The following is a 22361-nucleotide window of genomic DNA, read 5'->3' as shown; positions in this document are numbered from 1 at the left end:
CATGGGGGCACTTGTTCCCCAATGTTTATAGCAGCACTTTCAACAATAGCCAAATGATGGAAAGAGCCTAAATGTCCATCAACTGACGAATGGATAAAGAAGATGTGGTTTATATACACAATGGAATACTACTTGGCAATGAGAAAGAATGAAATATGGCCTTTTGTAGCAATGTGGATGGAACTGGAGAGTGTTACGCTAAGTGAATTAAGTCAGAGAGAGAAAGACAGATACCGTATCTTTTCACTCTTATGTGGATCCTGAGAAACTTAACAGAAGACCATGGGGGGAGGGGAAGGAAAAAAAACAGTTAGAGGGGGAGGGAGCCAAAACATAAGAGACTCTCAAAAACTGAGAACTGAGGGTTGATGGGGGGTGGGAGGGAGGGGAGGGTGGGTGATGGGTACTGAGGAGGGCACCTGTTGGGATGAGCCGTGGGTGTTGTATGGAAGCCAATTTGACAATAAATTTCATATTTAAAAAAAAAAAAAAGTTTAAGCCTGAAAGAATCTAGAAAACCTACCCATCCTGCCCTTAGACATCTTTTTTCTGGTCTTCATTTTACAACGAGACTGAGTAGCATCACTTGTCAGATAGACTTGTAGAGAACTGTTCTCTTCCCCCTTGAAGTGTTGTGTGTAGCATGTAATGAAATACTGTTCTTTAACTCCTGGTAATTAAGCCAAGAGAGAGGAGTGGAAGAATCTCAAGTTACTGAATTGATACGGTAGCATGGGGAATACTCTTATAGCCTTCTGAAGGACTGTACATACCATGAGGAAGATATTAATTCAGAAAGTCAAAATAGCAGTAGGGGGTTAGGCTGGGCTCCTCTCCGCTTTCATCAGCCTCATTTTCATATCTGTGTCTGTGGTGAGCCTTCACCACCACTGATTCAGACGCCGCCAGCCTGCAGATCTGCTCACGTCCTGTCCTAGGAAACCCCTGCCTGCAGCGCTCGGTGTCACGTGCGGTGCCTAGCCCAGATCTTGTTGCCTTCACTCACTCGAGGCGTAAAAAGTAAGCATTTGCCCTAGGAACCCAGGCTTTCGTCAGTAATAAAACTCCTGAAACAAAACGTCTATTCACATCTGTAATACAGAAGCATCAACTGTTTGATGAAATTGTACTCTGAATTCAGTTGTCAATTTTACGACCCGAGAGTAACGGGTCACTTTAATTGAAGAATGCAAACATATCTATAATTTATAATATATATTTTGTCCTCTAATGCAAACTAGTGACGTTCTCACAATTTTTCTTTTTATTTTAGCAAGATCCATATATAGCATCTATGGAACACCATACCGATTGGGTAAACGACATTGTGCTTTGTTGTAATGGGAAAACATGTAAGTACTTCTTTAGATTATTGGGTTTCTGGGAGTTTTTCACTCAACTTGGTGTGTTTTTTTATTTTTCATGTGCCTTTTTAATTGAAGTCTGACATACATGCAGAAAAGCACACACCTTGAGAATACAGCTCAGTAAAGTTTCGTAAGGTGAATACCCGTGTCCAGGTACAGATTACCAAAATCCCCCTTGGACCACCCTTTCAATCACTCCCTCATGCCCCAAGATAACTGCTCTCCTGTCTGCTAAACACTATAAATTAGTTTTGCCTACATTCAAGCTATATATATGTAAACAGATTCATACAATATGCAGTCTTCTGTTAGCCTTATTAATGTTTCTTTTTGTTATTATTATGGTAAGATCCATTTCTTAGTTTTGCAGTCTGTGTTAGGAAAACTTTTTTCAGTCAAATTAGTTGTGCCTTCAGCTGGAACATTGAAAAACTTTGCCCTGCATGTTTAAAAACATGTTTCAAAAATAGGTTCTAGGAAGAGCTTTTAGATGTGTGTGTGTGTGAACATGAACAGGTACTGGAATTAATGTTACAAATACTGTAAATATTCAAGTATACGTGTGTGTCTGTGAATGTCAGTTTGAAAGCACGTTACATTGTTAAGAGTCCTTAAAATGATGAAAAGTCTTACTAAGGGGTTCATTTATTCTTTGCCTCTTCTAGTAATATCTGCTTCTTCTGACACAACAGTGAAAGTGTGGAATGCACATAAGGGATTTTGCATGTCAACACTAAGGACACATAAGGTAAAACGACAAACAATTTTCAGCGTCTTTAGTGTAACGGTGAGATCTCAGTACTTTCTGTGACTCCTTTCCTTACCGATCTAGTAGATCATCGTGTGTGTGTTCTGTTACAGGATTATGTAAAGGCCTTAGCCTATGCCAAGGATAAAGAACTGGTAGCTTCAGCTGGGTTGGACAGACAGATATTCCTCTGGGATGTGAATACCTTAACAGCATTGACTGCCTCAAACAACACTGTCACAAGTAAGGTGTTTGAAGAAAATTTCTTTGGAAGTGATTCAAGTTGACATAAATAAAGAATGGTTGGTGAAACATCTTTGATAGGTTTGCATCGAGACAGTGGCTCGTATTTTGAGAGTGCTTCTACCTACAGCGTTCTAGCCCCCAAGAGTATGATTGAACAACAAGGAGCTAGTTCCTCACTGCAGTCTAAAAATGGTAACTTCTCCAGGTGTAACCTGGCTAATTTTGTACATGTGCATGTCTTAGCTCCCTAGCTAAAGTGTAAGTTCCTGCAGGGCAAAAGAGTCTGTCTTATTACCACTTTGTACCTCCCGTAGCATTGCCTGGTCCAGGGTCACAATCTCAGCAGACACTGTTGATGGAGGTGGTGATTACTTGACAAAACAGGCAGTTTCTGACTCTTAAAAGTGTTACTATGAGCCCTTGAGTTAATGGCCAACATGGAAAGTACACAAAGAAAGAAAAGGCTCCCTGCACTGATTTTGCAGGACCCTTTCAGAGCCACCCTAAAGAATCCAGCCAATTTCAGAAGAGATCAGGAGAGGCTAGGGTGCCTCCAGAGGCAATTCAGAAACATTCACAACACACTAATTGCACAGATGCCTCATCAGCTAAGACATCTGAGATTACCAGGTCAGACCCATAGGAGTCTAAATTTGAAACTGAGCCTCACACTTGAGCCAGCCCACTAGCGTCCTCTAGGCCAGGTGTCAGAGGGCTTTTAGGAGCACATTTGTGGCTAAGGCTGGCCTGGCAGGTCTGTGTTCAGGATATAGGCCTGAACTATCTAGATCTCTGCATATAGGTCCAGCTTTTCATGACTGTGGAATAGTCACATTGACATAGCTAAAACAGGCCTAATATAATCTAGGATGTGCCAGGAAGGGCAGGTTGGGAGACTGATGTTTGTAATTTCTTGAATATCGTTCCCACCCTTTTCCCTAGGAAGTATGCAGAGCTCTAAACACTACTCGCCCCTTGATCTCCTTGATTTTTCACCAGGGCATTACTGTAGTGATCCAGCAGCCGATCTCTGCTGGGGGCTGTCATGACACATTATTTAGCTCTCTAGATGTAGGGCCTGCCCCAAAGAAACACTAACAAGAGGGAACAAAGCAGAAGAAGGCAGGATTGTCCCCAGGTCAGAGACCGGGCTTAGGGTTACAGATTCTGCAACAGATACATCTTGCTTAGAATCGTTTAGAGAGGATATCACACAAGCTGAGTTATGGTTATAGAAGTACTAACAGCTAACAGTTACTGAGCACTTACTACATAACCTGTTAACTTTTCTAAATACGTATATTAACTCCTTTACTCGTAACTTCTCAGTATTTTTGCCTATATTTATTCTTGATTGAAAATTAGGATGATACTGTATAGACAGTTTATACGTAGCTTCCTTCAATTCAGTGAAACTGAGGTCTGAATTGTAGAGCATGAACATGATTCTCACTAAACATTGCCTAATATCCTTCCAAGAGTTGTACCAAACAAGTTGTACTTCTCCCACAAGTAATGTATGAGAGTACCACTGTACTGTTTTTTGAGAATTAATTATTGCCTCATTGAAAATCTGATTTGATAGGTGAAAATAATATTTTTTGTTTTGGTTTGTGTTTCCTTGAAAACGGTGAGTTTGGATATGTTGTTCATATTTATTGGCACGAGTATATCTTTGAAAATACATTACTTATGTAGATAGTTTTTAAGTGGCAGTGCAGTTCAATTTAGCAAATATTTATTGAGCACTTTTGTGTCTCAAATCTAGACAAGATGTAAATTTTGATAACAGTATTGTTGTTTAGAATGATCTCCCTCATAGCAAGATTTCTTTTCCTTAGAACACTCACAAAGATTTTCTAAGCCAAATAATTAAACTTGAATTTTTGCTGGCTAACTGCTGAACAGATGATGATTTTGTTAACATTTAGCTTTGTTTATCCTTAATAGCCTCTTCTTTAAGTGGGAACAAAGATTCCATTTATAGCCTGGCAATGAATCAACTGGGAACAATCATTGTATCAGGGTCCACTGAGAAGGTAAGGGGGAGCTAACGGGTATATTTTAACACCGGAAAACAGAGACACCAAAATAATTCGATCCGTATAATTACTAAATACACAGACAGAGATTTTGTTAAGGGAAAGGTTTTATTTGAACAAATAAGAATATAACTATATAATTACTGTCGTTTGTGGTGACGGGGGTGGGCTGAATGGGTGGGGGAGGCCTATTCACGTTTCGACATTAGAAGGGGTTCCTCCTACTTGAAAAGATTGGGAGCCTCAGTCGGTGCCCATTGGCAAAACAGTATTTCCTTCACAGTGTAATGGACGTCATTTGACCTCTCGGTCATTGAAATTGGTTCAGGCGTGTATTCAGTTGATGTAACATTTTGTTAAAATACACAGGTTTTAAGGGTGTGGGATCCAAGAACATGTGCGAAACTAATGAAGCTGAAAGGGCACACAGACAATGTCAAAGCACTGCTGTTGAACAGGGATGGTACACAGGTACGTACTTGCACGTGGATGTTTACCTAGTGACCTTGTCTCAAATTTCATGCACCAGACACTTCTGAAGAGTGGTCTACTTTCCAATCCTTAAAATACCCCAGTTGCACCTAATAGTAATCCACATTTTGAAATTAATTCTGTTTGCCTCACTTAAATACAGACCAAACAAGAGGTTCCCTCAGGATAACTCTAATGCCAATGACTATATGCAGTTACGATGGGATAGGATAAAATAATTTATTTTTTATTTATTTTTTAATGTTTATTTTTGAGAGAGAGACACAGAGTGTGAGCGGACGAGGGGTGGAGAGAGAGGGAGACACAGAATCCGAAGCAGGCTCCAGGCTCCGAGCTGTCAGCCCAGAGCCCGATGCGGGGCCCGAACCCACGAACCGGGAGATCATGACCCGAGCCCAAGTCGGACGCTTAACCGACTGAGCCACCCAGGCACCCTTAGGATAAGATAATTTAAAATGTTACTTTGTGTAAAGCAGAAGGAAGTTTTGGTATTGAATGCTTTCTGCTAGTGAAAATTTCCTAACAGTGGGTCTGACTTTGGGCCAAATCCTGTCATTTGACTCTGTAGATACAGTCTGTAAGTTTAGACATCTGACATAATACTTACAAACATTTTGGTAATGTTTGAACATGTACTGGTACCCTAGTACTTTGTTGGGTACATAATTTGTGGATTATAAATCACAATTCAATTTGTTCTGTAGCAGTGGGAAAATGATCTTCCATCAATGTAGGTAATACAAACAAAAACCGAGCACCGTTTCCAGTTAGGGCCTACTTCTGCCCCGTGTCCCCGTCTCCCCAGCCATGTTTGCTCACGGGCCAGGGAGGAGCCCGGAGCTAGCTGGAATTGATTGCGAGTGGGTTAGGAAAAGCAGAGTGGGGAGGTGGCACAGTGAGAAGCGCCATCGGTCTGTCACTCCTGTGGGAATTACGTCATGCAAGTTGCCTCCCATGTGAATTAGAGAAGCCTTTGTCTCCGGAGGTGAGAGGAAATCATCCTTCAGAACCAGGCAAAGAGAAGTTAGACGATGCCCGTGGAGGTCTTTGGAGCTACATCCCAGTGTTAATGTACTTACTGTGTGGCCTCGAGGAGAGGACTTCACTTTCCTAGTCCTTGGTTTGCTCATCTGCAAAGTGGGGATCATAATGTCGGTAAGGTTAGAAGTAGTAAGTATATTCTTCTCTGTAAGCTGTGGCATTTTCTAGAGCTCTTGAGTTCCTCTGCAGCCCCGTTTTCATGGGAGTCTGAGAAGCCCGGTCAGTCCGCTCCTCACTGTTTTTGCAGTGTAGCTACTGAGCTCCACTTGGGATGGCTGACCCTGCCTTGTTCTGTTGGCTTTGTTCGGGATTTGACTGGGTCACGTGGTCTTTGTGCAACTGCCCCGAAACAGGGGATGTGGATAAGATGGTTTTCAGAAGGGGGCCGTGGGCTGGGCAGATTTTCTAAAGCTCCTCTTGCTCCTATACTCCTTGCTTTGTCTCCTGTGTGTACAGATAGGAGTGTGCTTTTACCTAAGGCAATTTAGCACACGTGGTTACAGACGCACTTCACGTGAAGTCAGCTCCACGGACTGTACGCAGACCGCTTGAAAGCCCCGGGGTCAGCCCCGGGGTGCGTAATTAGGCAGAGACTCCTTCCCCCTTTCCCCCTCCATCCCTCCATCCGTTGTCCTTACTGGCAGCTGGAGGCTAAATGTAAATTTAACCACCAACTGCGCAACATATTAACATTAGGGAATCTGATCAACATAACAGCAATGCTAACTAGCTGTTTGGGTAAAAGAGAGGAAGGAGAAAGAAACCTTGGCATACTGATTCTCAAACTCTTGTAATATATGAGAGAAATAGTTAACAATTACCGGACCAGAGTATGTACTGTATCCTGCAGAGTTGCCCTGTAAGCTTCTAACACAGGATCTCCGGTGTCATCGTAAGTCAGGACTTGTGATAAGATACGTATAAGGGTCACCTGAGTGGCTCCGTGGTTCAGTTTGAGTCATGATCTTGCAGTTCGTGGGTTCTAGCCCCACACTGGGCTCAGCCCTGACAGTGCAGTCTGCTTCAGATTCTCTGTCTCCCTCTTTCTGCCTCTCTCTCAAAAATAATAAGCATTAAAAAATAATGTGTGTGCATGTGTGTGTGTATCATAGGCCTGTGAATCCTATGGACATCCTCTTCCTTTGTTGTTGTTGTTATTGTTTAGCAAATCTTACTGTTTGAGGTCTGTCGCCACTGAGCTTGTTTTGATCGGTGCCAACATTACTGGGCCGAGCCACTGGACATCTCATCCCTTGTACTTGCTCAGGCAATTGCTTGAGGAGCTGGGACCATCTGCCATCTTAGTTTGAGTCAGTGACATCCTTATGTGTCCCTCAGAGGGTTTTCCTGGTAACCTAAGTACTGCTTAGCCTTATCTTATGGGTCCAGGGGTCTTTAAGCATCGGGCTATTCCTTGCCAGCTTACCATGCCCACGTGGCTGCTATTGGGAGTTGAGTTATATGTGAGCGACCATCCCAGAAACACTCGTGTTGGTCCACAGCAGCCTGGCTTTGGTCCACTGGCCCCTCTACTTTCTCGTTCAGGAGCACAGACCCCCCCCGATCAGGGTTGTAGACTCTGTGCCCCTAAGTCTGATGTAGCAGAACCATTCAGGGCCTCCTGTCCTAGTCCCAAGAGTTACCTCCTAATGACAGGGTCTTCACGTGTATCTACCGGAAGGGTGGAGATAGTTTGGTGCACGACTCGAGCTCCTGCAAGCTGTCAGGCACTAGAAGTCGTATAAAATAGGCACATCCTTCAACCACACTACCGACCACTACAAGGAAGGTCACCAACATTATACTTTAAAAGCAATCGCTGTCTACTTGGGGGCCTGCTTTTTAGCAGTCTTAGGATACAGTTACCATCAGAGATGATTTTGTCTTCCATATCAGGGTTGATACAGCTCTGTGTCCCCTCATCGGCTTTCAGCTCTACACTTTGGGTCTGGGAGTAACTGCATGTTGCCCAGGCTCTGAGGACTTCCAGTCCATCACCTTAGGGTGGAGTTTCCTCCTCCTCAAGTTGTCAGACTTACTCTCTGTAGGTACACGGCCTAGGATCTGAGGGATCAGAGCTGTACTGACAGCTTCACCACCTCAGAGTAGCGTCTCTTCGTGGAAGGCGAGCCCTTCCTTGCCCTTCCTCCATTAGATTGTGTCGGTCCTCCCGCGCGCACGTTGGAGGTCTGCTTGTAACTTAGCTGGGACAGTTTCTTTGTTGGCTGGTCTCTCGGTTGCCTTGTAGACCAGTTGGAACAGGTGATTCAAACACCGATGCTCCCGGCCACTTACGGGGGAGTCTCCCGGTACGTGTTCATTTAGTTAACCTTGTCCAGAGTTCTAAAGGGTCCTTCCGGTCACGGGGCACCCCAGTATATCTTTAGCATTCCTGAAGGCCTCATCTATTCGGACACTTCCCAAATCTCTAAGCCCACGGCTACCTGCTCTAAGCTTTTGCCTACTTGATTTCACACGCCAGCACCGGCACCTGCTTCTCCTCGAGGCCACTTGTTCCCTCAGAGGAGTAAGGTTTATTCTCTTCGGCAAGTCACCGTGGGAACTGGTAGCGAACACCAGGCATGTGGCTGATTCAGCCTCCTTCTGCCGGACTCACAGCGTGCTCGGCCCTAATTTGTGTGCCAGCAACTTCTACACAGTTGATGCTCCGGAACCTTTAGAAAGCGTCAGGATTGCTAATGTTAACTCTGAATGCTGGAGGTCCCCATTTTATATTAATAGACATTGAACTTGAGGCTCAGATGGGAAGTACCCAAGGTCACAGAGAGTAGTGGTAAGCCTGGGACTAGGATTTGCTTCTGACTCCTATTAGTAGAATCTCAGAGACCTGGCAGGCCATCAGGAATCCATTGCCATGAGCAGGGGGATGAGACGGAGTGTGACCCCTGGCTCTAATAGGCTTGCTGGCCTAGTGCAAAGCTTGTCAACCTTAGAGTACCAGAATGACCTGGAGAGCCCATCAAAGCATGGATTGCTGGGCCCCACCACAGTTTCTGCCACATTAAGTCTGGAATCGGACCCAGGAATCTGCATTTTTAACAACTTCCCAGGGGATGCTAATTCTGCATGTGGCCAGCCAAGAGAGGACAAAGGCAGTTTTTTTCCCCCTGCTTGAGCAGGTACTGTTGCCTTCGGTCGTGTGAGCCTATGGTGCGTGCTTATCAGAAGTCTTTGTCAGAGGCAGAAATACAGGTTGTCGGACCTGTGCGTTTGACAGTGTAGAGTCAACAAGGACAGACACCGGCTGCAGAACACAGGAAAGCAGGAACCTTCTGGCCGGAACTTTTTCTAACGTTAACTTTCTCTGTTTTCAGTGCCTTTCAGGCAGTTCTGATGGGACAATTCGCCTTTGGTCCCTTGGCCAACAGAGATGTATAGCGACGTACCGAGTCCATGATGAAGGCGTTTGGGCTTTGCAGGTCAATGACGCCTTCACACATGTGTATTCCGGTGGAAGGGACAGGAAGATTTACTGTACAGACCTAAGAAACCCTGACGTTCGGGTACTAATTTGTGAAGAAAAGGCACCAGTTCTCAAGGTATGTCCTGTGTTTTAGTTTTGTGCCTAACATTGTTACACGTGCTGGCCAAATCCAGCAAAATCTGTATTAGAACACAACTCACACAGCTGTGGGGTGGTGAAAAAAAGATATTTTAAGTTTTATTAGTCATCTGTAGAAGCGATTGTGACTTTTTGGGTACGTTCGGGACACGTAGCTCCTCCCACTGGCGAATCCCAGTGCGATTGCCCCACGTTGCTCCTGAGCTCCCCCGGCTTTGCTAACCTGTCCTAAGTGGAGGAATGTGACAAGTTCAGGTGTCCGCGAGCAGACAGCAAAGCAGAAAGACCACTGCCTCCGAGGGAGGATGTGGAAGAATGCTTCGGAAGAAGAGAACGAGCCGGTTCATCCTCCAAACCTGACGTTTCTACCTCACAGCAGTCCCGATTGCTGACCAGCGTCCGGCGTGTTGGTGAAAGAGTACTTGGGAAGCCGTCCATGTTGACACGTGCTAAAAGTGAAGCCTGGACTGCAGAATGGCCTGTCATCACGTGACCGCGCGTTCGGCCTCACTGATCGTCTCAAGCATTGCACGTTAAAACCGTACTGAAGAGAACTCCAGATTTAAAATGGAGGCATAAAGGCAGCACGACTTCCTTTTCACAACAATCGTCCAAAAACAATCAGGAAAGCAAGAGACAAAACTGTAGATACCCACAAAACTGAGCAACATCTGGAACCCAGACCACAGTATAAGAGGAAGAGCTGAAGCAAAGGAATAGAGGTCAAATGAGACGGTTGAGGGGATGCTTGTGGCCTATGAGCGCACACAGACTGGCCGAGTACAGCTCTTCAGAATAGGTGGTGCCCCCCAGGGACACACCCAGTAATCCTAGAGAAGCAAGGGAGTTGTGGCAGTCAGAGCCTGTGTGCAGGAAGCAGGCTCCTGGGGGCAGACGGCAGGAGGAGAAACATGGCGTTTTGCAGTGCCAGGGGAGAGGAAAGCCTAAAAGGACTTAGTGCCCACATAACTGTGTGTTACAAGAAACGTCACTCTGAACTGAGGGGATTCCTTCTTGCGAGGAGTCCAGCCTGTCCCACAACTCCCAACCTTCCGTTTCCTGGCACGGGAAGAATAGTGGTTGACTGACTACAGAGTGATTTTGTGTGCAGACTATGTACATGGGTGCAGGGATGTGTTTCTATACGTGTGCTATTTTAAAAATACAGAAGACGCAGTAAGCTATTCACAGGTGTACTATTCTTAGGTGGGGGGGAACTTACTTGCATACTTTTCACTTTTGCTGTATTCTCAGGATGTTTTTTTAGTACAAACATCTTCATAGAGAAAGATCTATTTCTTTATCATTAAGAAAGAATAGGGGCGCCAGGTCGGTTAAGCATCCAACTCTTGATCTCGGGTCAGGTCACGATCTCATGGTTCGTGAGTTTGAGCCCTACATCAGGCTCTGCACTGATGGCATGGAACCTGCTTGGGATTCTGTCTCTCCTTTTCTCTGCCCCTCCCCTCCGCCTTGTGTGCACACGCGTGCACGCTCTCTCTCAAAAAATAAACTTAAAAAAGAACAGAAAAACAAAAGAGCAAAAACAAAAATTATGTAAGTCATCCTTTTGACTGTACCTGTTTGGATCCCCTGATTAATTAATTAATTTAAAATCACACAGACTTTAAGCCACTGTTTTTGATGAGAAGTCACCCCTATTATACTTTTATGAGGCCACGCTTCCTTTAGCAAAGAGACTGCCTCATTATTCTGTGCATCCGTAGCTTTTCTCCCTCTTTTTAAAAAATTTTTATTTGAGAGCAAGCAGGGGAGAGGGGCAGAGGGAGATAGAGAATCCCAAGCAGGCTCCACACTCAGCACAGAGCCTTCTGCGGGGCTCATTCCCATGAGCCTGGGACCACGACCTGAGCTGAAATCAAGTCAGACACTCAACCAACTGAGCCACCCAGGTGCCCCTGTGCATCCCTAGCTTTTTTTTCTCAATGTTTATTATTTATTTTTGAGAGCGAGAGAGAGCATGAGTGGGGGGAAGGACAGAGAGAGGGAGACACAGAATTTGGAGCAGGCTCCAGGCTCCGAGCTGTCAGCACAGAGCCCGACACAAGGTTTGAACCCACGAACCATAAGCTCACGACCTGAGCCGAGGTCAGAGACTTGACAGACTGAGCCACCCAGGCGCCCCATGCCCCGTAGCTTTTTAACGCATGCCAGGGTACCGTCAGCAGGAGTCGATATTTAATAATACATAGCTAGTCCCAGCGACTCAGGAGAGTCAGCACTCAAGAAGGCAATGTTTCTGTGCTTTGTTTTCAGATGGAGCTTGATAGGTCAGCTGATCCCCCTCCCGCAATCTGGGTCGCGACGACTAAGTCTACAGTAAATAAATGGGTAAGTGAGCTTCCATACACCTGGCAAAGGTGTGCAAACATGTGGTTTGTTATCACAGACCTGCCGGACATCAGTAGCAAATGCTCAAGATGAAAAAGCCCAGCATGCTTTTGAACAGTGGCAAAAACATGAAAGCCTCTGTGAATCATCCTAAGGATTGTACTAAAATTAAGGTAAAAGTCAATATGAAGCTTCCGACTTCTTTGTCAGGAGCCAAGATGGACATTTGTTGTGCTTAGAATAGGCACCGTTGCCCGGTGAAACCAAAAAATATTAGTACAGCTTCTGACCTCACAGAACTGCATTTGAAGGCAGCCTGGGTACAGGTTTCCCCCACTGTCCAGAAGTTTGCTTTATACTACTTCACTTCTGCAAATTCCTGTGTTACCCAGTTTCTGTAACCAAAAGAAATCGGAAGACGATCGTTGCTTTTACGAAATGGCGATTGCTTCTTTGTCTTTACACTGTTTCGGCTTATGGAAGTTTTCATATGAACGCTTTATTTTTGGAAAGCGGGGAATCCCTGTACCAACACGGCAGGGACACTTGGCTAGGATTCTGTTTTTCTAAGCATAAGACAATTAGAAAATTGTGCTTTCGAATTCATTTCCTTTTTCCTCTTGGTTTGTAGAACAGGGATAGAATTAGAGGATACGCATAGAGAAGTCATCAAAAATACTCCTAATCCTTAAATGTTATTTAAAGAACATTTAAGTTTTCTTGCTTATCAGATTATGTGTGGATAACAAAAGAGTGTGTTTACATTTATTTGTTTATATGCCAGTCAAGTGGGCTTTCTTGGTATGGTAAAAAATGTTATATATCTTGTCTAAATTTCATTGTCCCGATTTGAAATCAACAATAGCTTTACCTGGAAGATTGCTTATTTTTCTCTCCAAAAAGATAATGTTGACATTCCCTTCTTAATACTTTTTTTTTTTTTTTTAATTGTGGTAGGTAATTGTACTTTGTCACTAAATATTCTGTGGTTGATTTTACTGTTTTGTTTTTTCTTGTTCTTTGTTTTTCTTGCCACTTGAAACGGATTGGCAAATTATAAAGCGTAAAATGATTAACAAATGAATTTTGTTCCTTTAGACCTTGAAGGGAATTCATAATTTCAGAGCCTCCGGAGATTATGACAATGACTGTACAAATCCTATAACACCACTTTGTACGCAGCCTGACCAGGTTATTAAAGGTGAGTAGGGAAGGTGGAAGGTACGATACTTTTTACTAAGGTTAATTATAGTTACTAAGAGATAGACAAAAAGGAGATGACTTTCCTTTAAATGTAATTCTCCTGTCAACAGGAGACACAGCATATAGGTTTATTTTTAATAGAAGAAATACATTTTTTAAATGCTACTTAGTGTTGGGGTGCCTGGGTGGCTCAGTCGGTTAAATGTCTGACTTCGGCTCAGGCCGTGAGTTCAAGCTCCACATCAGGCTCTCTGTGGTCAGCGCAGAACCCGCTTCAGATATTCTGTCCCCCTCCCCACTCATTTTCTCTCTCTCTCTCTCTCTCTCTCTCTCTCTCTCTCTCTTTTTCTCACTCTCAAAAGTAAGTTGTTGTTGTTTTTTTTTTAAATGCGATTTAGTGACTTTAAAAAGTGGGCTTTCTTGAGGTACAGTCTTTTTGCCTAGCATCAGAATAATGATGGTGTTGGAAAAGCCAAACCACTCTGCAAAATCTAGAGAGTTGAATGTTGTCTCTTGGCACAAGGCAGAAAAAGTCAGGTCTGATCCTTGTATTCTCTGTGCTGCCCCTGGAAGCGGCAGCTCTGTCTTGAATGCTGGAGTGTGGGGTCAAGGTACTTACTGGTGTCTTCGTCTGCAGTTCGATGTCCGTGCAGGTGGCATCAGAGAGAGAAGGAAGACAGGAAGCAAAAGTTAGCCATGGGACTGATTCAGAGATTTTCTGTCACCGATTGAACTTTTCCCAGTGGGTATTTATAGCAGCCCTTTCAACAATAGCCAAATGATGGAAAGAGCCTAAATGTCCATCAACTGATGAGTGGATAAAGAAATTGTGGTTTATATACACAATGGAATACTACTTGGCAATGAGAAAGAACGAAATATGGCCCTTTGTAGCAACGTGGATGGAACTGGAGAGTGTGATGCTAAGTGAAATAAGCCATACAGAGAAACACAGATACCATATGGTTTCACTCTTATGTGGATCCTGAGAAACTTAACAGAAACCCATGGGGGAGGGGAAGGAAAAAAAAAAAAGAGGTTAGAGTGGGAGAGAGCCAAAGCATAAGAGACTCTTAAAAACTGAGAACAAACTGAGGGTTGATGGGGGGTGGGAGGGAGGGGAGGGTGGGGGATGGGTATCGAGGAGGGCACCTGTTGGGATGAGCACTGGGTGTTGTAGGGAAACCAATTTGACAACAAATTATATTAAAAAATAACAATAATAATAATTGTGAACTTTTCCCACTGGGTAAAACTTAATTGTTAAGGTTTGCCCTTAACAATTTTCCAGTAGAAACCCCTCGAAGTAGGGAGTTTTTAAAGCTATAATCTGTTTTTAAGATGAGACAGTTTTTCTTTGGCCTTAAATTGCCTTAGATATAATTATACGTATATATATTAATATCTATGTATCTTTTGACTCGCCTTCTTTCTGATGGATGTTATGATTTATGTTGTTACATGCCAGTTAGTGATTATTGCCATACTGTGAATTTAAATAGAGAATTGTTTTGCTAATCGTGTGGGTTTCTTTTTTCCTTTAGGGGGTGCTAGTATTATTCAGTGTCACATTCTTAATGATAAGAGACATATATTAACCAAAGATACCAATAATAATGTGGCATATTGGGATGTATTGAAGGTGAGTATCTTTTTGTATAAAACGTAAGTTATTGGATCATGTATCACCTGTATTGTTTATTGTAAAAAAATACGTAGCAACCAAGATAGTAAGTGTGTAAGTTAAGATTTGATTGCAATAATACCTTATTTGGGGGTACTTTTTAATACAAATAATAGATAAGGCCATAGTTCATCTTTTTAAGCACCTAAAATTTGAATGGAACCTTTCTGCTATATGCTGCCTTGCCTTAACAAGAATACATCACAGTTCCTGATCCTTGACACTATTGACATTTTGGGCCAAATAAGTCTTTGTCGAGGGAGGCAGGGTGGAGTGGGATCTGTCCTGTGCACTGTAGGATGTTAGCAGGATCCCCAGCCTCTACCCAGGGAGAGCGGCCACAGAGGTTGCCCGGTGGAATGAGGGAACGGGGTAGAGTATCCTGCAGCCTCAGAGAAATAGGCATCTCTACGTGGAGGCGAGGGAATAAGTGGTCTCCATGTGCCATCGGGGAGGCACGGGATAGAGGAGGGGCAGCAGAGTCAGCCTTCGAGAAGACAGCTGACCCTCAGGAAAGAGCCACATGGATGTGACGAGGTGGTGGAGGGAGTATTCCGCGACACGGATCGGAATGGAGGTGAGCTGTGATGGGAAACGCCCCAGGGCTCCCGCGGAGGTCGGGACACGCCTCTGGGGAGCACTCGAGGGCAGTGAAGGAGAGATCGGAAGGGTCAAGAAAGAGAAACCTTACCGGGCTGCCTGTAGGGTAGCTCTCGTCTTCACAGCAGCTGCCCGGGTCTCCTAGGGTGTTTAGTAACTGTTCTTTGTTCCTGGAAGATTGTCTGTGCCTCATTTAACATTGCTTCCAGGTCGGTGTGATGATGTGTTTTATCAGTATGACCAACATGACAATTCCAAAAAGAGAACGTTTTGTGTTTTGGGTTTTTTTTTTTTTTTCTTTTAACTTAAAAGTGTAATAGCGGATATTTTTGTCTTAAAGCATCTACCTGCAACTATTTGGCCACGTCCTTGTTGAAATGTTTCTTTGACTCCATTTTATTGAGACAGATGTGAATATGTGTAAAATTTTGATATTGATAATTCCCATACTTTCTTTTTGCTGTATAGGCATGTAAAGTTGAAGATCTGGGCAAAGTGGATTTTGAGGATGAAATTAAGAAAAGATTTAAGATGGTGTATGTGCCAAATTGGTTCTCAGTAGACTTAAAAACAGGGGTGAGTTTGCAACTGACATTCGTACAATTTGGGATAGTTGAAAGTTTCTTATGTAGCTCAAAATTAAGTATTATTAAGTACGGAGTCCTATGTTTAAGTATGAACGCAGTAAGTTTTTCATGTTAATACTTGCCAAATGCAGTTAAAAAGCGCCTTTTGGTATCCCAGGAAATTAAACTGTAGTTCCAGTGAATCCCATGAAACACATTTTGGTCCTGAATCTGTGGCTTAGCACTTAGTACAGATACGTAGGGGCATATTTGGAGAATGTGTTGAGATGGAATGCTGCTAACAGTGTTTTTATTTTGACAGATGTTGACTATTACTTTGGATGAGAGTGATTGTTTTGCCGCTTGGGTTTCTGCAAAAGACGCTGGCTTCAGCAGCCCTGACGGGTCAGATCCAAAACGTGCGTTTAAGTGTCCTTCCCTCCCTCCTTTCGAAAGAGAAGGTGGATCTGTGCTGGGTTAGGTTTTTTTGTTTGTGTTTGGTTTGCTTTGGTTTTCTTCGCTATGTGCTCCCTTTTTTTTTTTTAACAACGTTTGGGCATTTTTAAATCACTTTTCAAGAAATACATATATTCCCTCATGGAATTTGAAAATACTATACCGTTTTAAATGTTTTGGGGGTCTTGGGGCGCCTGGGTGGCTCAGTCGGTTAAGTGTCCGACTCTCGATTTTGGCTCAGGTCGTGATCTCACGGTGGGTGAGTTTGAGTCCTGTGTTGGGCCCCACGCTGACAGCACGGAGCCTGCTTGGGATTCTCTTCTCCCTCCCTCTCTCTCCCCTCCCCAGCTCAGGCTCTCTTTCTCTCTCAAAATAAATAAATAAGTAACTTTGAATAAATTGGTTTTAAGATAAATAAATGTTGTGGGGGCCTGGGTTTTTCTCGCAGTCTGTGGTTTACCTTTAACAATTAAACACACAGCACACTCTCTACCCCTAATCCTTTCTGGAAGTCTGTTAGGGTAGGAAAAGTGAAGCTGGGAAACAGTTCTGGTGTCTTCCTTTGTTTTGTTTGTTTTTAATCGAGGTATAATTGGCATGTGACATTATATTAGTTTCAGATGTCCAACCTGATTCAATATTTGTATATATTGCAAAATGATCATAAATCTAGTTAATATCCATTACCACAGTACATAGTTACACATTTTTGTTGTTGTTGTTGTTGTTGCTTATGATGAGAACGTCTAAGATCTGCCCTGTTAGCAGCTTTCAAATGTGCACAATAGTAGTCACCATGACTTACTTATGTGATAACTGGAAGTTTGTACCTTTTGATATCCGCTTCACGTCACTGCTCCCTGCCTCTGGCGACCACCAGTCTATTTTGTCTTTTGTTTCTTTTTAAGATTCGACATGTATGTGAGATCATCTGGTATTTTCTTTCTCTGTCTTACTTCACATAGCCCTCAAGGTCCAACTGAATTATCACAGATGGCAGGATTGTGTTCTTTCTTGTGGCTGAATAACATTCCGTTGTACCTACGTACCACATTTTTTCTTTATCCGTTCATCTATCGATGAACACTTGGTTTCCATATCTTGGCTACTGTAAATACTGCTGCAGTGAACATAAGGGTGTGTCTATCTTTTTGAGTTGGTTTTTTTCATTTTCTTTGGTAAATACCCAGAAGTGGAATTGCGAGATAATACGGCATTTACTATTTTTAATTTCTTGAGGAGACTGCATACTGTTTTGCACAGTGACTGCACCGGTTTATGTTCCCACCAACAGTGTAAGAGGGTTCCCTTTACGCACATTTTCATGAACACTTACCTTTTATGTTTTTGGTACTAGCCATTCTAATGTGTGTGAGGTTGTGCTTTTGATTTGCATTTCCCCGATGATTAGTGATGTTGAGCATTTTTTTTCATGTACTTGTTGGCCATCTGTATGTCTTCTTTGGGAAAATGTCTATTCAGATCTTCTGTCCTTTTTTTTTTTTTTTTAAAGATTTTATTCTTAAGTGATCTCTGTACCCAGTGTGGGGCTTGAACTCACAGTCCCTGAGATCGGAGTCACATGCTCCACCAACTGAACCAGCCGGGCGCCCCTTTCTCCCCATTTTTTAATTGGATTGCTTGTTTTCGCCATTGAGTTGTATGAATTCCTTGTATATTTTGGGTATTAACCCCTTATCAGATCTATGATTTGTAGAGATTTCTCCTATGCCTTAGGCTGCCTTTTCATTTTGTTGATGGTTTCCTTTGCTGTGTGGAGCTTGTTAGCCTGATGTAGTCCCACTAGCTCACTTTTGCTTTTGTTGTTTTTGCTTTTGGTGTCAGATCCAAAAAATCATCACCAAGCTCCAGGACCTCGCTGCCTATGTTTTCTTCTAGGGTTTTTTTTTTTCCCTTAGTTTTTAAAATTTTTATTTAATCTTGAGAGAGAAAGAGACAGAGCACGAGCAGGGGGGGAACAGAGAGAGAGGGAGACACAGAATCCGAAGCAGGTTCCAGGCTCTGAGCTCTCAGCACAGAGCCCGACGTGGGGCTCGAGCTCACCAACCACGAGATCATGAGCTGAACCGAAGTTGGACGCTTGACGGACTGAGCCACCCAGGCACCCCTTCTTCTAGGAGTTTTATGGTTCTGACAGTCAAATCTTTAATCTATTTTGAGTTAATTCTTGTGTAGTGTGAGAAGAAACGTGTAAAAGTCTATTACATTTTGTTGATTACCTCTTTGGTTGCTATTCTCCTGAGAATGTAGTATGTAGACATACCTGAGGTACGTAAATATAGTTTTAGTGGCTCTGTATGGAAATAGTTCTTCAAAGAATGTAATTCCCGTTTTTGTTCATTTTTAATTTTTTTTAAGTTATTTATTTATTTTCAGAGACAGAGACAGTGTGAGCGGGGGATGGGGAGAGAGAGAGAGAGAATCCCAAGCAGGCTCCCCACTGTCAGCAGAGAGAAATCATGTGAAATCATGACCTCAGCCAAAATCAAGAGTCAGATGCTTAACCAGCTGAGCCACCCAGGCCTCTGTTTTTGTTCATTTTTTTAAAACGGTCCTATTTGGGGCACCTAGGTGGTTCAGTTGGTTAAGTGTTCGACTCCAGCTCAGGTCATGATCTCACTGTTCATAGGTTCAAGCCCTGCGTTGGGCTCTGCTCTGACAACACGGCATCTGCTGGGGATTCTCTCTCTCCCTTCCTCTGCCCCTCCCCTGCTCACCTGCTCTTTCTCGCTCTCAAAAATAAACATTAAAAAAAAAAAAAAGAATGGTTATATCTGAACAACCAGATAGCTTCATATTATCAGAACAACCAGTTAATTGCTCTGTATTATCACTGCTGAAACATTCTAAGATAAATTTTAATAGACTTGGCAAAATCTTTAAAGTCTTTTAAACATCGTTGGCATCGGGTTACGAATGTAACATCCGAATATGTGGAAACAATTTTTATTTCTTTCCCTCTGTTTTTAGGTGAAAACTAATAACTCTCTTTTCCATGTCTTTTCATTTTAACTCTTTTGCAGTGAACTTAGGAGGACTTTTACTGCAGGCACTCCTAGAATATTGGCCTAGAACACATGTGAATCCAATGGATGAAGAAGAAAATGAAGTAAACCATGGTTCGTGTTTTTATATCCAAATAATTGACTTAAGATTACTCAGAAGTTTAAGATGCTTGGAGTGTTTGTTATTCTAAGGATGTTTAAGAAATGTTTGGAAGCATTTGCTAAATCGTGACAAAATAAATACTTGTGATGTGCCCAATTTATCACCCTTCCACGTATCAAAGAACGTCCCGTCTTGACTTGAGATTCCAAGAGCACTTTTCGTGAAGCTGCTCAAGATGGGTAAAAAAAAACCCTATATATCCAAATGACCTTCTCCTTAAAAGCAAGCGGCTTAGCAGTCTTCTTCCAAAGAAGACTGTTCCTCAGAGCATCTGTGGTCCCTGCTGGACTCACCTCCAGAGCTAGCTACTTAGCTGCATCAGGAAGCCATTTCTGTCCTTACCTGGTCATAATTCATGCCGGCCTGAAACACAGGCATTACCTAGTCTGATGATCTACCTGATTTTGGCTCCAAACGTTTCAAATAATCAAATTTCAACCCAGAAGTGTCAGGATAAGCGAATGGGTATTTGTAAAGAATTAATGTCACTGAGGACATTGAAAAGTTATGTGTGCCTCAGACAGTGGCAATAACTTTCTCTGGGCAGTAGAGGAGAACATGTTTCGAGTTTGTAATTTCGATTCAGTTTGATTGAATGAAGAGAAAAAAAAGAAAATCTCACAACTCATATGTCACCTATTAGCCAGTTGAAGAATCCTTGAGTCCTACCTGCCGAGGGCTCACTCTGTTGAATATTCTCTGAATTCTCTGAAGATTCTGCTGAAGAGCGCCCACTTCTGGTGGCCAGTAATGACCAGGACCTCCTGCCAGAGCCTTTGTTCTGGCTGATTCATCCATAATCAGTTTAAATCTCTTGTGCGCAAGGTCTCTTGTGCATGCTTCTCTGCAAGCCAGTCTTCTGATATCCCTGTCGCAGAGGGCGCCGACCCCACCCGTGGTAGCTTTTGTTTTGTGTCATCTGGTGCACGCCCCTCCCCATCAGAATCGTACAGGGGGCTCTGAGCCAGAGAAACTCGACGGAAAGATCTTCAGCAGAGGGTGGAAAAAGCCAGGTCTCAGTGTGGGCTCTGGCATTTATCAGCTGTGTAGCTGTGGGCATGTCATTCCCAGCCATGCCCGTCCCTCTCCACCTGCAGGGTGACAGTTAGAATGCCCTAGAGGCCCAGGTAGACGATCAAGATCAAAAACTAGTAGGACAGTCTGCAGCACTGGCGTCCAGGCTTTGGCTGTGGGAGTAAGGAAAGAGTCGCAGGAATCCGGCTCATCCTCAAATCAAACTGCTGTAGTAAGGGCGGGGGCGGGGCCCACCCACCGTGCAGCCAGACCACTGCTTGCTCCACCCGTGTGGTGATCGTGGTGATGGGCACCAGCACCGTGCTCCGTGGGCTCTCCAGAGTCGTGTAGATGCCCCTCGGTGAGCAGCTCAGGCGTCCGGAGGCCTGTTGTGAGCTGCTGGCAGGGTTGATAGAGATAAATGGGCACGGACCGCATCCTTTCGGGCCTGACGTTCCGGCAGGGCAGAAAGCTCCTTGGATAGAGCAGACAGAGCATTACGAGATCGCAGGGAGGTGTCGGGTGCTGTGGGAGAGGGTCTGAAAGTGTTGTAGGGTCAGAGGGTGACGTGGCTTCCAGATTCACCAGAGGTGTCTCTGTGAACGAGGCGGCACTGGAGTGGGGCTCAACCGCACTTCGTCAAAAGGTGACGAAGAAAGCAGGGTAATGAAATCTGCAGGGAATAACAGGAAGGAGATTCGGGCCGCTTTGGGGGTTTTACTTTCCGCTAATACCTCTGCCATCGGCTACGGCGGCCGTTAAAACATAAATTTGTTTCTGGCCGCAGAAATTTTCCCGATCTCGGCGTTCTACCCACGTGCACAACAGCGGACCACCATTCATAAACAGGCTGTCCTAGACTTCCCTGTGGCTGAAGGAGATGGTTCGCTCTTTATTTCAAATCTCAGATGCTAATGTCTTCGATTAAAATTCCCTAAAAGTATACAGTCATTTCCCATGAGGTACACCCCAAGTTGCCGTCCTCATTCTTTGTGGAAATTTGACTTTGATTGGTTTTGTCCCTTTATCTGACTGGCTGACTTCTCAGACTTTGAACTTTAAAAAGCTTGGCGGTTTGAAGCTGTAGAAACAAAATGTTACATTTGAGCACTGGCTCTGGATACTGATATCATGTGCATCTTTTCCTAGTAAATGGGGAGCAGGAGAACCGAGTGCAGAAGGGAAATGGATATTTTCAAGTCCCCCCCCACACTCCTGTGATCTTTGGTGAAGCTGGGGGACGCACGCTGTTCAGGTATGGGTAAGGAAGGTCGGAGACCCTGCCGAAGAGAGCATCCCGTTTGCTAAGAGATACGGACTCAAACATGATAAGCTGGGGTTTGTTTTTTTTTAAGATTTTACTTTTTTTAGCCAATTAGTTATTTTTAAAGATTTTATTGTTAAAGTGATCACTCCAACACGGGGCTCAGCCTGACAACCCCGAGATCAAGAGTCGCTCGCTTTACTGACGGAGCCAGCCAGGCACGTCCAAACATGATAAGTTGTTCATCACTAACTTTTATGGGTGTGATTCGGAAGCTTTTCCCTGTCCGTGCGATAATTCAGTGTCTGATGCCCCAGTCGGCCCCATCCTAACTGAGAGCTGAGCCTCTCGTGTGAAAGTCAGGTCGGGACCTTGCTTTCAGGCAGCTCCTCTGGTGGTTTCTGCAGGAAGCTCTCCCTTTCTCTCACTTAAGCCAGCGTGACTGGGGGGCCAGGAATCCCCAGATGTCCCTGCTCAGAGCATCAGAGCAGGGCACTTCCCTCGGGCTGGGCCC

The 22361-nt window shown here is 43.9% G+C and overlaps 1 protein-coding gene across 3 annotated transcripts in view; it reads left to right on the top strand.

Annotated features, from left to right (window-relative positions):
• The window catches only part of WDR48 (WD repeat domain 48), a 41698-nt gene that overhangs the window by 13587 nt on the left and 5750 nt on the right, over positions 1–22361 (top strand). The window contains exons 3-16 of one of the 3 annotated variants that reach the window (XM_049628982.1): positions 1274–1352; positions 2033–2115; positions 2229–2358; positions 2440–2553; positions 4312–4400; positions 4773–4874; positions 9272–9496; positions 11797–11871; positions 12970–13072; positions 14619–14716; positions 15827–15934; positions 16247–16343; positions 19425–19520; positions 21733–21838. In XM_049628982.1, coding sequence (XP_049484939.1) covers positions 1274–1352; positions 2033–2115; positions 2229–2358; positions 2440–2553; positions 4312–4400; positions 4773–4874; positions 9272–9496; positions 11797–11871; positions 12970–13072; positions 14619–14716; positions 15827–15934; positions 16247–16343; positions 19425–19520; positions 21733–21838 — 1505 coding nt within the window. The remainder of the gene's footprint in view (positions 1–1273; positions 1353–2032; positions 2116–2228; positions 2359–2439; positions 2554–4311; positions 4401–4772; positions 4875–9271; positions 9497–11796; positions 11872–12969; positions 13073–14618; positions 14717–15826; positions 15935–16246; positions 16344–19424; positions 19521–21732; positions 21839–22361) is intronic. The other 2 variants (XM_049628980.1, XM_049628981.1) reach the window with 2 other exon arrangements.

The sequence above is a fragment of the Panthera uncia genome, chromosome C2, assembly GCF_023721935.1.
Source record: "Panthera uncia isolate 11264 chromosome C2, Puncia_PCG_1.0, whole genome shotgun sequence".
NCBI lineage: Eukaryota > Metazoa > Chordata > Mammalia > Carnivora > Felidae > Panthera > Panthera uncia.
Note: the sequence above shows the minus strand (reverse complement) of the source record. Positions and strands in the feature narration are given on the sequence as shown.